General features: G+C 38.3%; 1 protein-coding gene across 1 annotated transcript in view; it reads right to left on the bottom strand.

Annotated features, from left to right (window-relative positions):
- The window catches only part of KCNQ5 (potassium voltage-gated channel subfamily Q member 5), a 295,700-nt gene that overhangs the window by 75,793 nt on the left and 199,011 nt on the right, over positions 1–20,896 (bottom strand). Inside the window, exons 2-3 of the mRNA XM_074861878.1 lie at positions 15,998–16,088; positions 38–164 (exon numbers count right to left, since the gene is read on the bottom strand). Coding sequence (XP_074717979.1) covers positions 38–164; positions 15,998–16,088 — 218 coding nt within the window. The remainder of the gene's footprint in view (positions 1–37; positions 165–15,997; positions 16,089–20,896) is intronic.

Below are 20,896 nucleotides of genomic sequence, written 5' to 3'. Positions count from 1 at the left end.
TTTTTATCTTTAAATAAACTAGAGCTGGGACACTCACCTATTACACAGAATGGTTTCCTTGCAAAGCGCAGTCTTCCTTGCCATCCTCGGTATCGACAACAGCATCCAGCAGACCAAATACGAATAATAAATTCCAAACCAAAGACAACAATCATGACAAATTCCTAGAAAGGGCAAATAAGAAAAATGCATATTACATATAACCAACACTGAAGCATCAGGAAACTTAAGACCACTGTGTGAGCCTAGCAATCCACTCTGAGCATCTGAAGATCCCAAGCCAAACTTGGGATCCTGCTCCCCAGGATGGTTACACATCTACACACAGAACGTAGTCCCCAGGGCTTCCTAGTGAATGGTCCAAGTCTAACGTGAATAACATTAAATATCTGCTAAGATTGGCTACTAAATATGAAAGACTGAAGAACCAAATCATACACAAAAAATATCAAAGCAAAATACTCAGTGACTTTGAATATTGAGGATCAGACGTCAGGTAATTCAAACAGCGAAGAATATGTTATATATTCACATTCATATAATTAGTTCTTAGTTTGGAGGCTGAATGTTTTGGTAGATATATTCTCATTGTAGCAATATACAGGTGAAGTGATTGAGATGATGTAGAAGCATTTAGGAAATTGATTTGTTCCCAGAAGTAGGTTAAGATACATGCAAGTATAATTACATACAATGGGTATGTAATTGTTTGTAAGACAGTGAATAAATGTTCACACTAGACATAACTTTCCCTGGACAACTTGTGAATGAAAGCATTAAAAAATCTCTCCTTGCTTGTCTGGCTTGCTTTTGTTTCACGCTGGAACCTTCTTTAAGACTGTCCATTTTAATAACATCAACCTGTGTTTGTGCAATTTTTATTGGAAGAAATTTTTCAGTACAACAGTGAGGTCAACAGAGTTGCAGCAATACAGCTTGGAGCACAATTCAGCTCCATACCTTAAGGAAATCTGAATACAATACATACACACTGGTATGGAATTGTAAGCTTAGATACTATTCTGGAATACCATCATAAAGTTATGGGTTTTGAAATGATAAAATAAGAATTTGTGTGTTCATCAAAAGAAAGAGAAAAGTACTTGAAGGAGCTTCTTAAACAGTTCATCAAGAAGAACAGGATGAAAGTTGTATTTTATTTGGCAGCTGAATGTATTTCCATGTCCCGGAGAAAGCTGTTCCTTGTCAGCCAATTAATTTGTTATTTCTGCAGAATGAAGACTAGAGTGGTACTGTTAAGAAAGCACTGCAAAGGAATTAAATAGAGGAATATTTGCAAGGGTAGTGTTGATTGACTTTTTCCAAATAAACAGTTTGCATGTTTTCAGACTGTGAGACCCAGCAACTCTACAAGCCAGTAAGGCTGTAAATATCACATATATCAACTTGGGCATTGATTGGCCTGAACAAATGGCATTCTTAATATCGTGTCATGTAATGGTGCTTTACTAGCTTATGATTAGTGGCAGTACATTGAAATCATTGTGAATTTAATTTGCTTTTGCTGTCATAGAACAATTTGAAAACATAGTATTCCTTCCTAAAATATCAGCTTGTGTAACTACATCACATTGAAAGAGTTTTTAGAACCTTCTTCAGTGTCTTCATTTCCAGTTTTGTAAATCCCATATTGAATCTCTAAATCAAAAAAGCAGAATGAGATCCCTCAGATAAAATGTAGCGAAAGAAAATGGCATATTTTTTTGTTAGAAAATAACACATGGAAAAATGAGTGTGATTGTTTAAGGTTTTCTTTTTTTTCATTCTACTACAAGAAAATTCAACTTAATTCCATGGACAGAGTTATTGTACAACTTCAGAAAGGACTATGTGCAAAACTGAAAAAGCTCTCTATATAGTAACAATAATTCTTAATAGTTGGCTACCATGTGGTACATTTCCTTGTAGGAAATTCTGTGTAGGCCAAGAATAAAATGGACAAGAAGCCAACTGGAAAAAAGGAAAAATATATATTTTAGTTATTTAACTACCACTTTTATAGTGCTAGTTAAATCATGAATTGTCAAATCTGGTTTACACATTGTTAGATGATGTCTCTGAATTTATGGGGGTCGATGGCAGGCACCCAGGCCATTTGACATCTGATTCTCCTTATGAAGCTTCTTCTTTGGGGCAGGGGTAAGAGCTACAGAAGGAGAGGAGGCCAGCAAAGCATGAAACATTCTTTGCTTCCAATAAAATCTTTTCCTTGTTAAAAATCTATAGACACATTTCATTGGACTAAAGTTTGTCATTTCCCTGGAAAACATACTGTGTGTACAGATGCATGAGAATCAACTCCTGCTTTTTAAGTGCACTGAAATTGTCACAGGTGTCTACAGGAGTTGATTCACACATGCAGGAGTGGGTCCTCTATCATACTCTAGACCCCAGTAGGGCCTCTGATGGAGCACTGGCAAGAGGAGAAAGTACTTAATGATCTGAAAGGACTAGTCTACAGCTTCAATTCAGTTAAATTAGTATCACAAAACTGCTGGTAGAAGTTGAAAAGAGGTAAATTTTTTTGGTAGCTTACTATTCTGGTTCTTATTAGTGTCATGCAGTTTTGTATTAATCATCTGTACTACCGTTAGCAATTACTATTTGCTCTGCTTGCTCAGTTATACAAAGATGAAAAAGCCTTTGTGTGCTGAAAGCACGTGTTTGAGAGTCATCATACTAGATGGTATACTCGTGTGTCAGAGGCAGCAATCCTATTTGTTTCTCACATACAAATGCATATACATGAACTACAAAGACAAATTTCATGGAGATATATCTATTCTGTGAGAGAAAAAGAGCAGAAGGATGTTTTCTCAAATTCAGTCACAATGTGAAGTCAAATCTCTGTCAAGGTTAATGCAGACCAGGGAATTACATTATTTTTTCCTATTCAGCTGCACAGTCAGGAGGTTCTTGGTTTTCCGTGGACAAAGATTGGAAGGATGAATCCGAACCAAGATCAGATTTTTTTTTTTTTTAAATTTCATTTGGAATGGCTTCTTACAAAATTAAGCATAAATCTAAGCTTTTAAAAAGCTTGGTTTTAGGTCTTTAGCAATCAATGGAAACAAAATCAGAACATAATTGGAAAGGCATGTGATGGAATAAATGATTAGACCTCATATGATTTGTAGGCTTGCTGCAGAAATTATGCACTCCAAGTATCTCTGTCCCATGTATATCATGATGGAACGTCATTAATTTTGCATAACTTATAAGATATGAATAACAACATTTATGTCAGAATTGGAAAATCCTGCACTGTTGATAAATCTGGCCTCCTTCAAAATTCAGCAAAGGTGTATTTGAACTGATGAACAAGCTCAGATTTACTGGAAACCTAATCCTTCCCTTCCTAGGTAGAGTAGGGATGCCCTGGCCATCGCCATTTCTTCCTTTTCCCCTATCTTGTCATCCTTTTCAGGTCACAGCTGCATCTGGCCTTGCACCACAGTTACCACAGTCTGTAACTTTTTTGGTTATTTAAGCTCACAGTTAGCCTCCCACAGTAACTGATACGGCAGATGCATTGGTGATTCGGACAGTGGAAAGGCTTTCTTCCTTCTCAAAGCACAGTTCATCCAGACTGATGAACTTTTCATTCCGAAATGTTTCTGCATACGCAGCTCCAGTTGTCATGGGCAGCTATGTATATGCAAGAGAAGCAAGGATGAAACACATGGGCTTAAAAGATTCAGTTGCTTTTAGCATAAGGAACACGGGTGCCAGTGTGTTCCTGAAGTTTTTTACATCTGTGTGTGCCTTGGTTGTTCTGCCACTGGAACAATGAGGGTCACACAAATGGCAGGAAAGGAAAATAAGAGGTCATCCAGAGCAAGGTTTCTATTAACAAAAGGTCCTGGAGGACTCTAATGAACAGGGTTGATAATTAATTAAATCAAGCATACTTTGCACAATCCAGCTACAATGAGCACTTTTTTTTCTTTTTTGTCTATCTAATTAGGATACAAGTAATGATTTGTTGAAATTTTCTACATTAATATTCTTCTCAGGTAGTTTTTAATGACAAGGATTTCCCTAAGCATAACATTATAACAGCAAAACCCTGTTTTTATCATAGCTTTCTTTTAATTAACATAACTGCTTATTAAAACTTAAAATAATTTGCTGCTGCTGAAATCAGGTGCCTTGGTTGTAGACTGTCATTTCTGGGAATTAGAGCCACTTTCGAGATGAGAAAATGACCAAAGTTGAGCACTCTGTGCTATTCTTCTAGGATGGTTATTTTGCAATGCATAAATAAGTTGAGGTTTGGATACAAGAAATCCTCCCACAAGACAATGGTTCTGCTGTTATTTTAATTATATTTCTTATATGGAAATTGTGTTAAGTATTCTAAAGGCTAGTGAAGTAGGACAATAGAGCTGCAGACTGATGTAAGGAGCTGTCTGCCTTGAGCTCACAGAACTGGGTCTACAAGTAACATTGTCAGAAGCCTGGGAAATGGACTAGAACAAATCAGATTAATCCCCTGAAATAAGCTTTAATAAGGCCACAGGTGTTTCCCTACTGAAGACAACATCTCTGCAGTGTAGCTGCACTGCAGATGCTCACCTGGTGTAAACCAGCACAGTCTCACTACACTAGCACAACAGCAGGAATAGCAGGAGCAATGTCATCTGACACAGCTCGGGAAGTGTCCCCTCTTCCCTAAAAACTCATAAACAGGGAAGTCCAGTGTTTCCAAATCAGTGGGAAAAGAGGGAGAATAAACATTTTCTTATCCTTTAATTTATGACTGACTGCTTTAAGAATGTCACCAGCTGCCAAAATTTCTTTATGGTAACACTATTCAAATAGCAATGCTTTATTATTCATCATCAAAGAGGATGAGATTGTTTTCTCATTCAGTTAAAGAAAGAACATAACACCTCAGCTTCTGCACCCTTCTCTCAAGCAAAAAAACCCTCTACTACTTCAAAGTACTGAGCACCAGAGTTGGGGTCTACACTTTAAACAGATACTATTGGGATGTGAGGGGAAGCACAACACTAGTCTGTCTCAGAGAAACCTGAAGAAGGTTTGAGCTTTAAATAGGTATGATGCAGAAGCTGGTGTAGGACTAGAGACTTCTGTCATAGTGGCCAGTTTCCAGATTAAAACCACCAGTTATGCATATGTGCATGCTTTATAATTTAAAATAATAGTATAATCTGAACACATTTGTGTTATTCCTGGTTCAGCATTAGAAGGGGAGATCTTTGATCTAAACACTAACAAATATATCTACATGTGCAAACATACATTTAAAGAACTAATGTTTCAATTCTTTCCAACTGCAGTTTAAGAGTGGGAGAGGTGGCCATAAATCAGAAAACATAACTCAGAATAGACCCTATTAGTGGCATATAAATCACAACCAGAGACTTCAGTTCAGCTCCCAGTGCAATACACAATAAGCATGAAATGAAATTTATGCACTTTTTTATCGTTTATCAGTTTTATAATGAATGTGATACTTTTACTATACTCCTTTTCCAAATTATGATTAAGATTTCCCATGTTGATTCTACATTAATAGAATATTATTGAGAAATCAGTTCTGTGCCTTTTAAACTAATACACAGCTACAAGTTTATTGATGTAATATTAAAATCCCAGTGATATGCTTAGTTTTAATTAACCACGTTATACAGGACTTCTGCTCTTGTACTCCCTTTTAGCTTTTTGTGTTTATTACTTGAAGTGGCATGTGCAAGTCATGCTTCTTTATACAACAGAAAAAAGCCCAGATTTTTTAGGTCAAGTAAAACCAGTTTTGAATCAGATAGTACAAGCAGGCACCAGAATTACGTACTTGCCATCTAATTATGTTTTTCATCATCTCTTACAGAGTAAATACAAGTATTTATCATATCAGACCCAATACACAATTGCTAGCACTGACACTGTGCTAACCTTCCTCAGCATCCATGAAGGAAGTACAGACACCCTCCTGCCTCCCCAGATCAGCAGACCCACTTCACACCACCATGGACCAACTGCTGAGGATCTGCTGGTGCCACAGGAATGAGTGCCACACAGCTGCACTGGGCAGCTGTGCTCCTGGCCATCATGCTTACTGCAATTACCATGTCAGAGCATGTGTGGGCAAACACATCCCAAAACTCCTTTTGGCTTCTGGTGGACACAGTTCTTCTAGGAAGACCCTGGTGATCACTGAAAACCCTTTTTCAAATTGGGAAAGTGGCAGTGGGAAATGCTGGCTTCGCCACCCAATGTGTCTATGATACAGCATCACCCTTAAATATGGTGTTTTCCAGACATCTGCACTCACTGCTTTGCACCATATCATTTGTTTATGTGTCAGGTACAACTACACTTCTGAGAGAATTTCTGAAAGGAAATGATAGGCATAAAACTTGCACTATAGAATAATATTCTACTTCCCAAACATTTTTGTATCCTGCTTTGTACTTGTTCAAATTTTCCTTCTCTGTAGTGAGATATCAGCAGTAAATGGTCTCATTTTGGTTTTAAAATTATCCACATATTGAAAGCAATGAAGCCCTGTACAGCTGTACCCAGGCCTTTGCATATTCTTTGTAATTTCTTCACGCATTTTCTTCTGCTGTAGTCATGTTTTTATGTCACATGTTACAGGCAGACATTCAAGTACATGTCTCTGTAGCAACACAGCTCCCAAATCTTCCTTTTGAAATGTTTGTGAAGAATTTGATATCTTTTGCTGTGTCCAAAAGAAATGCAGAATGGGTGTCAAAGCCAGTACAGACTCTGAATCCTTTTATGCTCTGGCATCCGTGATGATTTTTTATTGATGCAAGGGGTTTAGGCTAATTGTTATGGCTGATCACATGTATGTGAATTAACTGATAACATTTGACATGCTGTATAGCAGAGCGGGACGAGATATTCATTCTTCTATTCTTTGGTCTTAGCATGTTTGGAGTTGCTAATTCCTAGAGACTCTGCAAATGATTTGCTGTTGCTATTTTAAGTTATTTCTTCTTGAGGTTTCCCAGTTCACAAAGCTCATTAGCAGAGCTTCCCTAGGAGTACGTTTTGACCACTGAGACCTATGGGCACCTGGGATGATGTACACTGCAATGTTTCCAGTACCAAACATTTTCAGAAAGCAATTTTAAGAAAATGATTTCTGACAACTGGTAACTTTTAGTAAACTGGACTTGAAAGGCACTTTACCCAGAATGCCAAAATCCCACTTATGCATTTAGTTTCTTGAAGATACTAACTTCTGTCATCTCACCAAACATTTCTGTTACTTGAACAAGTCTTTTTTTACAATTTTTTTTTCAGTTCCTTAGGTTCAGTGAAAAAGGTGACTTGGTCCCCTATTTTTAGTCCAGTAACTAGACTCTGAGAGCCAGTATACCAAGTCTTGTGTTTCACAAATTATGCATTTTTCTGATTTTTTTGCAGTTTTTCCTATTATCTTTTTTCAAGGTTTATGGAATTTTGGTCTCTTGGAAAAAGCAAAGAACAAACCCCTTCCACATCCTCTCAAAAACATACCTATATCTTTGTGAGACATTCATTTCCTGTGATCATATCTTCATATGGTACAATCAGCCAATTCCTGTCTGGTTCAGATTTTATACCAAAGTTATTATCCTGTCTATGACATACACACTTTCCTTAGGCACTCAGTGGAAGCCTACAAGTTTAAAATGGACAGTACTGATTTTGCTAATTCATCTTTGTAGCTTACTCACAGTTCATGGTCCTCAGGACTAGACTTAGTTTCAGTGTTTGTGTATTTACCATCAGTTACATTTTAAACTCTCTTTGAATTTTTGTTTTATAGGTATGTCTGCTCTGGATACTTACAGATATTTTTTATATTTGCCTGTATTTTGATACTTATTTGCTTAACTTTGCAGTTTTTAAACTGAATCTTGTGAACAGACTTCTTTCTTCACTTGAGGAAAGTTCACATTTTAACTGTAGCAAGCTATGTCTTTGCATGCTTTGCTTTGTCACATCTGTGCAAAGTGACTGACTGGATTATGGTTTCTGTGTTACTCAGATGGTGGGTGTTCTCAAGGTTTCCAAACAGCTTTCATATCACTGATGTTCTGTCTTTTTCAGCATCCTTTTCCTTTTGACATTTAGTGTTTTGTAGACTTTTTCCTTCCATATTATTTATAACCATGTACTTTGGCTTTCCACTCGAGACATATTCTGCATTTCCATTTGGCAAATCAGTATTTCCCTAACAAGGGTCAGGTCTGAACTTCTGATAGAGAGTTTGACATCTACCCATTTTTTCTGTTGCAATCTAAACTGTTGCCTGTTTTAAGGAGGTAGCTCTTACTCTCCATATAACAAGTTTGGATCCTTATCAAACTCTGGCGTGAAGCCAATAAAATTCAATACTGCAGAGTCTAGCATAAACTATTACAAATCTACATCTGCGGAAAATGTTACACTTATGACCTGGGAATGGTTTCCCATGCTACCTTGTTATCACTTAAACTGATAAAACAAGAAGGAAGACATGTCATGGAAGAGCAGTTGTGCAAGGAGTGTTGCTCGTTTGTCCTTAAAAGAGGTCAAGCACAGCTGGTTTGGTTCTTTAGCACAATGCAGTGATTAGACTAAAAGGAGCTGTGCTTTTCCCTCCTCAGAGAATTATATCCCTATTAATCTGAATCCTGACACCCCATCACTAACATCTAATCCTCCTCATTTTCCACTCAATCTCAAAATCCTCCTAGAGGTTGTGTGTTCCTCTGGACAAAGTGGTCCCTATGGACGGTCCTTTCCCACTTAAGAGTATGCTCTCCACCTTTGAATACTAGTCCTCCCTGTGTTAGGAAACAAAGGGAATCAGAAACTGATTGTTCACAGTACTGGTATCTTCTCTCCTGACTTTCTGTGTATAGCCATATAATGTCATGTACAAGTGACAAGCTAAGTGACAGCTCATATAGGAATAGATAAGAATATAAAAGAGTATAATGTAGCTACTTAAAAAATCAACACTGGCTTTCTTACTAAAGGTTAGTCATTTTAATGTTAAAATTGTACCAGGTCGTGAGCTGTGTTACATCTAACACTGCTTGTGGGTTTGCTATTTCTATCCATCTTCATTGCACAGTACCACCCACTCATTCAGAGGGAATGGAAAATAATTTCATGGATAGAATTTCATCCAGCAGCCATTGACTTGTGGCAACTCCACTGATCTTAACATTGCACAGTAAATGGAGATTTCTTGTTGGAATGTAACTGGTTGGTAGTTCTGTCTGCCTGAGAAATGCTCTGGCAGCAACTCTGAAACTCTCCCTTGCCTTCTACTGCATTTGCTGTTGAATGCTGTAGCACTCGAGGTAACCATTCACAGTTATCCTACCTTCTTTAAGTGATTCAGTTATGAGATTTTTCTTTGCCCTGATTGCAGATCACGTATAATAATGCTGTTTTAGTCATCTTTAGTCATCAAACCCATTTAAGCTTTCCCAGTAGAATTATAATATATTGCATTTTTTAATTACACAGGAAAAATGATTCCATTCAATGTGTGATTTTTCATTCTTCTCTTTACAAAGGTTATTCCTGCTTAATGCAGAACAATAAAAGAAAAGAAAGGACAAAACATTACTGAAAATGTAATCCATCCCAGAAACATATCAATAATAGACATGCTGGTATCAAGACATCTTTATTCTCTAAAGTGTTTGAAGTGTATATTATAATCTTTGGCACTGTTGGCAATAGATTTTTTCATAGATACCTTTACAGTTTTATGTGCAGTGTCATGTTCCTTTGTTATGAAATATTTTTTATTATTACTTTGATCTCTCTTCATAGCTACAGTGTGTGCTTGTTTGTTTTAGAGCTTTGTTGGTTGTTGGGAGTGCCAGCGCTGCCTTCTGGCAGAAGAACTACAGCTTTGGGGACATCTACTGATATGTTTTTAAATAACTTCACCTTTTCATTTACATTTTTGCCTTATCAGACTTCCTTCTAATAACTGTTAGTTTCAGAAAACTGCAACCAGCACTTACATTTACAATGGGAAGTCTGCTCTGTTTGCACACAAAGTTTACCAAGCAATTGTAATGAGATCTGGTCCAAATTTTTATAATAAGTCAGCTCTGATTTGATGAAATCAGTATACATAATAGGAAAGTATCAATTTAATCAGCAAAGAGATGAAATTATTTATTTTGATGTGGTAAGATGAGGTGTGGTTGACATGCTGGAGGGAAGGGGTGTCAGCCAGAGAGATCTTGACAGGCTTGAGAGATGGGCCTGTGCAAACTTCACGAAGTTCAACAAGGCCAAGTGCAAGGTCCTGCACATGGGCCAGGGCAATCCCAAGCACAGATACAGGCTGGGCGATGAGAGGATTGAGAGCACCCCTGAGGAGAAGGACTTGGGGGTATTAGTGGATGGAAAACTGACTATGAGCCAGCAATGTGCACTCGCAGCCCAGAAAGCCAACTGTATCCTGGGCTACAACAAGAGAAGTGTGGCCAACAGGTTGAGGGAGTGGATTCTGCCCCTCTACTCTGCTCTCGTGAGACCCCACCTGCAGTACTGTGTCCAGCTCTAGGGCCCCCAACATAAGAAGGACATGGACCTGCTCAAGCGGGTCCAGAGGAGACCATGAAGATGATCAGAGGGCTGAAGCACTTCCCTATGAGGACAGGCTGAGAGAGTTGGGGTTGTTCAGCCTGGAGAAGAGAAGGCTCCAGAGAGATCTTATAGCGGCCTTCCAGTACTTAAAGGGGGCCTACAGGAAAGATGGGGGAGACTCTTTATCAGGGAGTGTAGTGATAGGACGAAGGGTAATGATTTTAAACTGAAAGAGGGTAGATTTGGATATGAGGAAGCAATTCTTTCCTGTGAGGGTGGTGAGACACTGGAACAGGTTGCCCAGAGAAGCTGTGGCTGCCCCCTCCCTGGAAGTGTTCAAGGCCAGGTTGGACGGGGCTTTGAGCAACCTGGTCTAGTGGGAGGTGTCCCTGCCCGTGGCAGGGGGGTTGGAACTAGATGACCTTCAAGGTCCCTTCCAACCCAAACCATTCTATGATTCTATGACTGTTTTCCTTCAAACCTAACAGGTATTTTATTATGACATGCTTGAATTGTTTTATGCTCATGTTATCACCTTATTACAATATTAGTGTATTTGAATCCAAGCAAGACTGAAAACATGAAGGCTTATCAACATACAGCAATGTTTTATTGTTACATCAGTAACTAATTTGGTTAGATTTTTGTCCAGAAATAATAAGCCTAACCAGGGGGAGACCTTATCAACATTACATTCCCCTCTCTTATTACATCTTTGATAATGTTAGTTTTGTATGTCTAACACACGTAATTTTTCAGAGATTCCTATGCAGAAATTTTGAAATTTCAAAACCTTGCTTTGATTTGGGTAGAAAAAAAAATTGGAAATAAGTATTTGTGGAGAAACACTGATTCTGAGTTATGATAAGCTCTAGCAAACTTGAAAAATACTGATTTTTTAGCTGAGGGATCAGTTCATCTGTTTCTCTTGGAAGAGAGAAAACTGCAACAGAACTGCAATAACGCATGGTCTATACCCTTCCGTCTTTGTTATACATGTATCTATAATTGAAATCTCTTAAGATCATTCGTTTCTCCTTTTATGCATTGTTAGCTGGCCCTACAGAGCCATCCATCCAGTCCTCTGCTCAGGTCTGGTGGTCTTTTATCCAAGAATTGCAAGAGGATTCAAGTTCTGGGACAAAAAAATCTAAACTGAAAATGCTACTTCTTTGAACTGACCACTATCCATCTCCCTTTTTTTTAAATCCACTCTGCCCAGCTTTAAAATTTTGTAGCGGATTTATAGGATTACATCTCTGTGGATGGATTCACTCTTCTGGAGCAGAGACAAATTGAATACGTGCTTGCTTGCTATGGGGCAGATATACCCCATGTTTTTTAATCAGTGTTTACCCTCTTTCTGTGTTTCTTTTACGGGAAAATGTTAGAGAAGGAAGGAATGTTAGAAAGATCTTAATTGCTAGAAGCACTTACTAGACTCTCCTTTTGGATCCATATAAGTGACCACAGTACATGTAGAAGCTAGCCTCATCTACTGCACACTGTGTGGTTTTATGTCTTTGGGAGATATTTCTGCTTGAAGAATGTGTTCCTAGAGTACATTTTCAGAGGCCCTTGTCCCACAGAACTGCATACAGCCTTCTACCCCAGCCTTTTCCAGAGAAAAACACAAACCAGATTTGACAAAACCAGTCCTGCAGAAATTCACGAGCTTTGCAATCTCTCCACTTTGTTTAAAATGAAAATGATGAAAAAAATTGAATGCGTTGTCATTTCAAATAAAAATGCCATTTCTTTCCTACAGCCTCAATTTTACTTGTAAGCCAAAAGTTTTAAAATGGCCTAAATTTTATGCCAGGTCAAATGAAACATTTAATCCAAGACTTTTTTTGGACTTTCTGATTTGCCGAATCGTTGTGCATCAACTCAAATTATTTTATTTATTTTTTTGAATTGACAGGAAACAAACAGAAGTGAAAAGTTATTCACAGAGCTTTAGTTGAAAATGATCTTAAAATATAGAGGGTTTGGTAATGAAAGTGAATGACCTCCAGTTCCAGATATATTCCTTCTTGGCTATCTTCCCAAAAAGATTTGATTTTGCGTTCCCAGCCTAAGTTTTACTTCCCTTGTGTTTATTATTTGATAAAGTGCCAGCAAACGTACTTGTAGGAGATCAGCAATACACCAAAGATTATTTTCTTGCTGTGTTAGTTGGATTCTTAAGCTGCTTGTGGTTTTTTTGATGTTGAGTAAATTTTATTCTACTGTCTGTCTGGGATATATCACTGCTACAACTTGAGTGCCAGAAGTTGTGTGCACAGATGAGGCTAAAGCATAATTATCATTGTAGGTATACGGAGTTTTAGCTGTTGCTCTCCCCCTGGTTAGGCTTATTACTTCTGGACAAAAATCTAACCAAATTAATTACTGATGTAACAATAAAACATTGCTGTATGTAACACGCACTTATCTGCAGGACTTTCATTTTAAGCATAAAAATCAAATATTAAATGTGTTTTCCTTGACAGGCCCCCTGATAAGTAGAAGATGCCTAGGAACACAGTAGTATTTGTGCAGATGCCAGAAGTGAAGCCCTGGCTGGGTACGGCATGACACAGTGGGGCAGGTTTACGTCGGCTCTGGGAGCGGAGTTCAGGCATTTCTGCAGTCCAGACAAGTCCATTAACCTCTGCTGATGCTCAGAAACCCTCAGCTAACACTGCTTTCCTAAACAATGATTTACTTTGAGCTATTGTACACTGTTGTATTTTTCTGAGAGAGTATTTTGGACGCAGTGATTAGGAGATAGGTTTTCCGTGCCCTTGCAAGGTGAGGCTGGGGGAGATAAATGGAATTGACTGATTGCAGAACAGTAATCTTCTCAGCTCCTCTGACCATTCTGAGAAGGAAGGAAAGGTTTGCTCACCTCATCTACACTTTCCTTTTTAACCTCCCTGTGTAATTATGAATAGCTGCAATATGTCAAAAGCCACAGGTGCCAGTGCAGGCAGCAGCTCAGGTTTTAAGTTGAAGGAACATTACACTAGCTTTTTAGCCAATTAACATGGCTGTAGGGGGGACCATCTGGAATACATCTGCAAAGCAAACAGTTCACAGAAATCCAGCAGGCAGCTCTACGGATTGTGGTATTTGTATGGTACTTCATTAGAAAGTAAACATATATCTCCCATCTCGAGCATAAAGCAAAACAGTATTAAACCAGATTTCTGATAGTTAATACAACTGTCTCTACTAAATGACACATTTGTAAGAGTTGTGTGAAACACTGCAAGGAAAAGGTTGCGAAACCTCCAGTGACTGCAGCTATGTGTTGGCACAGTCAAAACAACTGCTCCTGAGTTAATGTAGAAATGTATTGTGGTTGCAAAAGCATGCTGTTGATAACATTGGCAATATCGGCTAATGATTCAGTATGCAGAGAAGCAGAAAATCATGCACCAGCAAACTGGAATAAACCAGTCAGCTTTAGCCTGCTTCTGGAACTTCATACTCTGCTGTGTTTATATTTTTCTCCATTAGAGATCCACAGCAGAAGCTGTAAAACTCGTCATCACTAGATTTATTCCTGCCAAGGGTTTGCTGAACACACTAGACTATAGCATAGAAATGTTGGACCAGGCTAGTACTGATGCTTCAAGGATTAACCATCCACCCTCTTCCTCCTTAAGGCCACTTCTGTGTTCAGAGGATGCCATAGGATGTACAGTCAGAACCGTTAAGACGAACAAAGTCCACCTTTGAAGCTGCAGTAGCAGAAAGTGCTGCAGTGTCCTGTCGCAGAGCCTGAGCAGCTCCGCTCCACTGATGGACCCCTCTACAAGTACTGGTGTATCAGCTAGCAGAGCTCACCACACCTCTGCCCAGTGGTGGGACCAAACCCAGGACTTCACAGAGCTTCTCCACATTCAGGCTTCTGGGAGAGCCATGGCAGAGCACAGGGAATGTGTTTATCAGCCAGCTGAGGAATCAGTGGCGGTAAGCATATCAACACAATCAACAAACGTGTGGCTCATGGGAAATGCATATTTTATGCCAGAACAAATGGCATTTCTACAATCAATTCGCATAAGTATACAGGGAAACAGATTACTTGTCACAAAACCACCTGCTATTAGAAGTAGGGTATTTTCAGACTAATCAAATTTTCCTGTTTTCTATACCAGAAAATCCTAGCAGTTAGTGTAGTAATTGCAATAATATAACTAGTTGCAGAACATTCAAACAAACTTCCATTTACAAAGTGTTGTTCAGATATGTAAATAATGGGACTAGGTATAAGTGTAGGATTAAATCTGATTACTTTTAGCTGTTTTAACGCCATCTGATCTTTTCTCCAGAAAAAGAAAAAGTGCTAATATGGCTAGGAAGCAAAATACCACATTTAGCACAGGTCTCTCTAATTAGCCCAGCTAAGAAACCATCAGATGGAGCAGAACACCACACATCTGCACCTAGCCAGCTCTGGACGTTTAGTTCAGGCATCTTGATGCAGTGGCATATTGTGCTGTAAAGACATAGCATACGCCATAATTATGCTTATTGGTCTGCTCACGCCATAATTAATTAAGGAGCTGTTCTGAAGACCAGGGCTTTTGGATATACACAGTGATGACAATTAAAATGTTGGCACTTGTCAACAGTTACTTCACCCCAGGCACTACCTAACGAGCCACAGTCTGCTGTATACATGGAACTGAAATAACCATGGTAACTCTGGGTATATAGTGACATTTTAATGATCACTACTGCTTATCCTCAGGCCATCACTCGCAGCACTAAATGGCCCATCAAGAAGCAGATGAATAAAGTGGCGTCCACACAATGCATGAAAAATGTTAAGCACTTTTAGGGATTAAAGCCATTTGTATCTACCTCAGAAGGGAAAAAGGAGAGATAAACATAATACAAAAGCATGTATTATGAAGAAATAATGAAACTACCACATCCTACTGCAGCAACTGCCACTAAAATGTCAGTATCTACCAATAGCTAGCACCAATTGGTATCTAAGATACCGCAATTATTTCCTATTTTAAGTATAAGTGCCTCTTACTACATCCTGACTTTATAAATGGTAGCAGCAGTATCAAAGGTCTTTCATTCTCAGTCCCTGACAAAATGCAGTAGAAAAACTGTCACTTATAAACCACAGCAATTCTCAAGCAAAGAAAGGGATGCAATACAGTACTTTATTAACACTTTCATACAATCATCTAACCTGTTTTTAAAGAAAAAGATGGTGGAATCCTCTATTTTATTATTCTTTCATCATTCTGATGAAAAGTCTGGTTTCTTAAAGCATTCAGGAATTATACTGTTTTCTCTGTGGTGAGGGAGAGGATTTGAGTGTATATAAAATTATCTATAAAACTGTCTTGTATTTAGAAGTTTCACTTACCAAAATGAAGAGACAACCAGAGGCAAGTTTTGTGTGCTCAGGAATAGTAGAAAACACGGACAAAATCAAGCAACCAAACACAAGGAGAAAACTGAAAAAGAAAGAATATTAATAATTGTTAATATTTTTCAGAACCCTGACCCAGTATCTATATTGATCCTACTTCACCAACATTAATAGAGGACTCTTGGTGAATAGTCTTCATTAATAGAAGGGAATTCAACCACTACTAAGTTCATTAAGGACATTAAATAGTGTATTACTAAATCCATATGCTTCTGAAGAGCAATGGTAGAATTAACAGAAACAAACACAAGAAAAGATTTTTTAGAGAAATGACCCAATATACACAGACACTACTTTTGGTATCACAATCCTTAACTTTTATGCAGTCCAGATATTCTTAGCGGCTTTAAAGAAAGATCACCAATGGGAGAGTCCCCTCCCCAGTCTGAAAAATCATTGCTCCCACAACTGACAAGAAATATCTGCTGTATAAGCTTACTGAAGAGCTGAGATACATATTGCACCTAACTGTCCATCTGAAACAACTTCCTTCTGAGCAACAAACTTCCATGTACAAACTACCAGAAGCCAAGAAGTAGTTGAGTTACGGCATCACTGCCTTAAATGAACAGGCTCCATTCTGGGAACAAACTTAATATCATACAATCCATTGAAGATGTTAAAACAAAGGAGTGAATTAAGAAAGTCTTACACAAGTTGTGCAACTACAATTGGGAAAACATGACCGCAATTTTGAGCTTGCATGAGCTTGCATGTTTCATGGTATTGATGAATACACACATGCAAAGCAGAGCATCAACATGCTGCTAAATCTCTTTGCAAGGAAGATGCAGGTATCACCACAGAAATTCTTGCATATCTCATGTCTGATCCTTATAGCATACTGCACGTGTGGTGTTTGCAGACATGAGCCTGCAGAGCTGGTAATGCTCTGAGGCCAATACTATGGATGATAAGGAATATCCTCTCCCATTGTAGTACTTCATCAAAATTAATAATACTGTGCTGGTGAAACCATCTGTGAAGCAGATCAGAAGAGAAGTTCATTTTACCCATGGACTGACTAATCAGCAGCCAGGCAGCATACTGAATGAGTGCAAAGTAGTGCATGTTCTGTGTTTTAAATTCTTGCAATGGATTTTGCAAGTAATAATAATAATTGATTGTATCAATGTTTTCCTAATTTTCTTCTTAAAACACTTGCCAGTCATGCTGGGCAACAAACAAAGGGCAGGCCTTTAGCTTTTGTCTGAATTGCTGGGACTCTTGTTAGCAGACACTGTAACCCAACATGAATAGGTATTGTAATTAATGCACATATGAATCTACAAGAAAGTAAAAATGGCTCCTTCCTGATACAAAAGGGACTCAGTTCTCTTCCAGGGACAAAGGGAAAAAGCATAGATATTACTCATCTATGTAGAGGGTGCATGTGCTCTTCAATATGATGTTTCTATTAATCAACACAATAATTCTGAAGACATAGAAAGCAGATTTTAAGAAAAGTGTATGGGTGTGTATGGGTGTTTCTGGTGACCAAGTTGAACATCCTTCAGCAGTGTGCTCTTGTGGCAATGAAACCCAACCACATGTTGAACTGTACTAGCAAGAACGTACCCATCAGATTGAGGGAAGTGATTAATTCCCACTGTTCGGCATCTGCAAGACCATATCTGGAGTATTGTGCCCAGCTTGGGACTTCCCAGCATGAGAGACAGATGGACAGACTGAAGCGAGCCCAGTGGAGGGCCATCAAGGTGGTCAGGGGCTGCAGCTCATGACATATAGGAGGGACTGAGCAGAGTTGGGTTTATCCAGCCTGGACAAAGGGAGGCTGAGACCTCTGCTGTCCTCAGCTATCTAATTCTGCTTATAAAGAAGGCAGAGAGGATACAATTTGCAGGAAAGAAAACTATAATTAGCTACAAGGAAAGAAGTCATAGAGAAGGTGGTTCAGCACCGGAACAAGTTGCCCAGTGAGGCTGTGAAATCTCTGTCCCTGGAGATTTTCAGACCTTGTCTGGAAAAGGCCCCTGTCTGACTCTGAAGTGAGCTCCGCTTTGAGCAGAAGGTTGGACTAGATGATCTGAAAAGGCCTTTTCCAACCTAAATTCTTCTACGATTCTACAAGGTTTGATATACTATTGCATCTGTCCCCACTTGCGCTTCAAGTTCTAAACTTGCTCCTTCCCTTATAACATACAGACTTTCCATATTGCTGCAATATAGTATTGCTGTAATATATCAAGTACATCAGAGAAAAATGTAAGTCCCTTTCTTCAGAATTTCTATTAGAAAATCTGATGTGCTATGTGATAAGACATTGGAGGCACATTTTGTAGTCTATCACTTATCTGCTGGGGTGAAATACTACTCTGAAAAATCAAACCTGATAGAGCTTGCATATAAGCTCTACCAAGAACCGTAAATAAAACAGCATCCAGGAGGGTAAAGGGTGTCTCTAGCACATACCAGTGGCAAGTCTATCTTCCAGACTGAAGAAAGATAAAAGATCAGCATATATATATGCTTAAAGGTTTCATAAAAAATTCATTCAAGTGACAAAAATCCATCTTGTGAGCAATTTTGCTCCCCTTCCCCCACTTTTTTAAAAAAGAAAAATCTCCCAGAACATTACTCGTAGTTTCAGTTGCTACAGTCTTCAGATACACCCCCCCCTATAATTACATCCTACTGGCATAGGCATAAATGTGGTTTCTCCTCATTAAGGCTTGCATGGAGGGCAAAATAAAATTAAGAAGTGACTAAGAATTTACGGTAAAAGGATGTAATTTCCTTTTGCTGAATTTCTTTAGTCCTGTATCAGTTAAAATGATATTTTCTTGCTTCATTTGTGTTTAGGTATTAAAAATTGCTCTTGTTTAGTTGTATTCCAGTAATACCAACTAAATTGGAGGCCCAGTTGTACTGGGTCTTGTCCAAACACACAATACAAGTTTTCACTTGGAAGAGATCTCTTAGAGCACAATTATAGAAAACAGGCACAGCAGGAAAAAAAGAAAGCTTGTTGTTCCCATATCACAGCTGGAGAGCACGGCACAGAAAAGGTAAGGGACTTGCCTGAGGCTGCACAGAACGTCTTTATATGTGGAACAAACCTAAACCTTTTAAGTCCCACCCCAGTCCTGCATGCACAAAACCATCTTCCACCCATCCACCACTTGCTTTGCCATAATTCCTCAGGACTGTGATTTAGAAGATCAGTGTGGGCAAAGTGTTAATTCACAGTAGATGGGTATAAAGTGAGTCAGGAGAGGGAACTCGTACAGTTAAGCAGTGTATTAATCAAAATGAAGGTTAATATTCAGGAAAGCCAGGTGCAGCTTGGATTAGCACCTGGTAGACATAGTTCTTCAGATCATCCATGAAAAGCAGAAATAGTCCTCAAGCCATACATAAGAGTAGTCTTGGAAAGATATTTTTTCCAAACCTCTATAACCTTTTGTTCTCAATTTTTCCAGAAACTCTACAAAGAATGGAGCATTGTTATTAATTATTATTATTAAAGAACAAAAGAAAAATGTTTGCATTTATCCACCCACACATTCAAATCTTGCCCCTCTATCCCTCACTCCTCCCTCTAACACTGAACACTTTTTTTTTACTGCCATTCAGCATATTATGTCTAAAATTAGACTGTAAGCATTTGGGGGAGGGGAGAAACCCAGTCCTATTAGCTTTGCAAAACTAAAAGCAAACTTTTAGGTGCTGTAAAACACAACACTAGCAACAAAAGTAAAAGGATTAAGTGTTCTGGAATATTTTCTGTAGTTTATTTGCCACTGACATGCTTTCCTTCAAAGTAAACCAATAGTTAGGATTCACTTTCTGTCTTTTATAATGTAATCTGTTTACTTGGGACATGCAAGAAAGCACCTTTTTTTTTTTTTCCCCAGCTAGAACTGAAGCATCTTTCATGCAACACACCAACACCTTCCACCTGGCTGGACATTAAACAAGGATTTGTCCAGCAAAAATAAGTCCCTAAGGTTCAAACACTGCATTGGTCACAGTGTATCAGAAGTTGTTCTTTCCTATCATGAACTATTTCTCCAGTGACAGATGAAGTGTAGAGGATTGCACTAAGCTCTGGATAGTCATTTTATAACCTTCAATAGAGGAAAAAGTATTTTCGAATGCCATCATTTGAACTGTGTGCTATGATACATGCTATACAAGAGGATGCTGCTGTAGGTAGAGAGTAGTACAAAGCAAAACACAGAGCAATTATATTTGGCCTCTAGTGGTTCAATCTGGATCATATATTTGTCCAGGCTGAAAAAAACAGATGGTCTTTCCTCATGCATTCAGTATCAGACAGTAAAACATATGCCTTAGGCAGCAACTTCCCATAAAATTATTCAAGCACTGCAATAGTCTTGTATTTTATCAAAAGCAGCAACTTCCATTTTGTTTCAGCAGTAATCAGTTTTGATGCAGATCCTTTCATCTTATTTCCCTGCTTCTGAAAGCATACACTAATTGGAGAAAAGCCAATTTATGAAAGATAATATAGCTCAGAAGCTTTGATATTTATTCAATCTGCATCTCATAAACTTTTCTTACTGGTTAATTAAGAACTACCAATTTTCCATTTATTTAATTTTCAACAGAATTTTACTATAGTTTGTGATTTAAGGGCTGTTCATATGGAAGAGGATATTCAGCTTAAAGCAATTGTTAAAACATTACTCAGGGAATATTGTAAGCATAAAAAATACATTCAGAGAAGATCTTTAAAAGCTATTTTGCTACATTATTTACTGCTAGAATTAAAATAATCAGAAGTTAAACATCCGCAAACAGTTTTATGACCTCTTCTGTAAATAATAAAAATGTATCACTGTTAAA

Source organism: Strix uralensis, chromosome 3, assembly GCF_047716275.1.
Source record: "Strix uralensis isolate ZFMK-TIS-50842 chromosome 3, bStrUra1, whole genome shotgun sequence".
In the NCBI taxonomy this organism is placed as follows: Eukaryota; Metazoa; Chordata; class Aves; order Strigiformes; family Strigidae; genus Strix; species Strix uralensis.
Note: the sequence above shows the minus strand (reverse complement) of the source record. Positions and strands in the feature narration are given on the sequence as shown.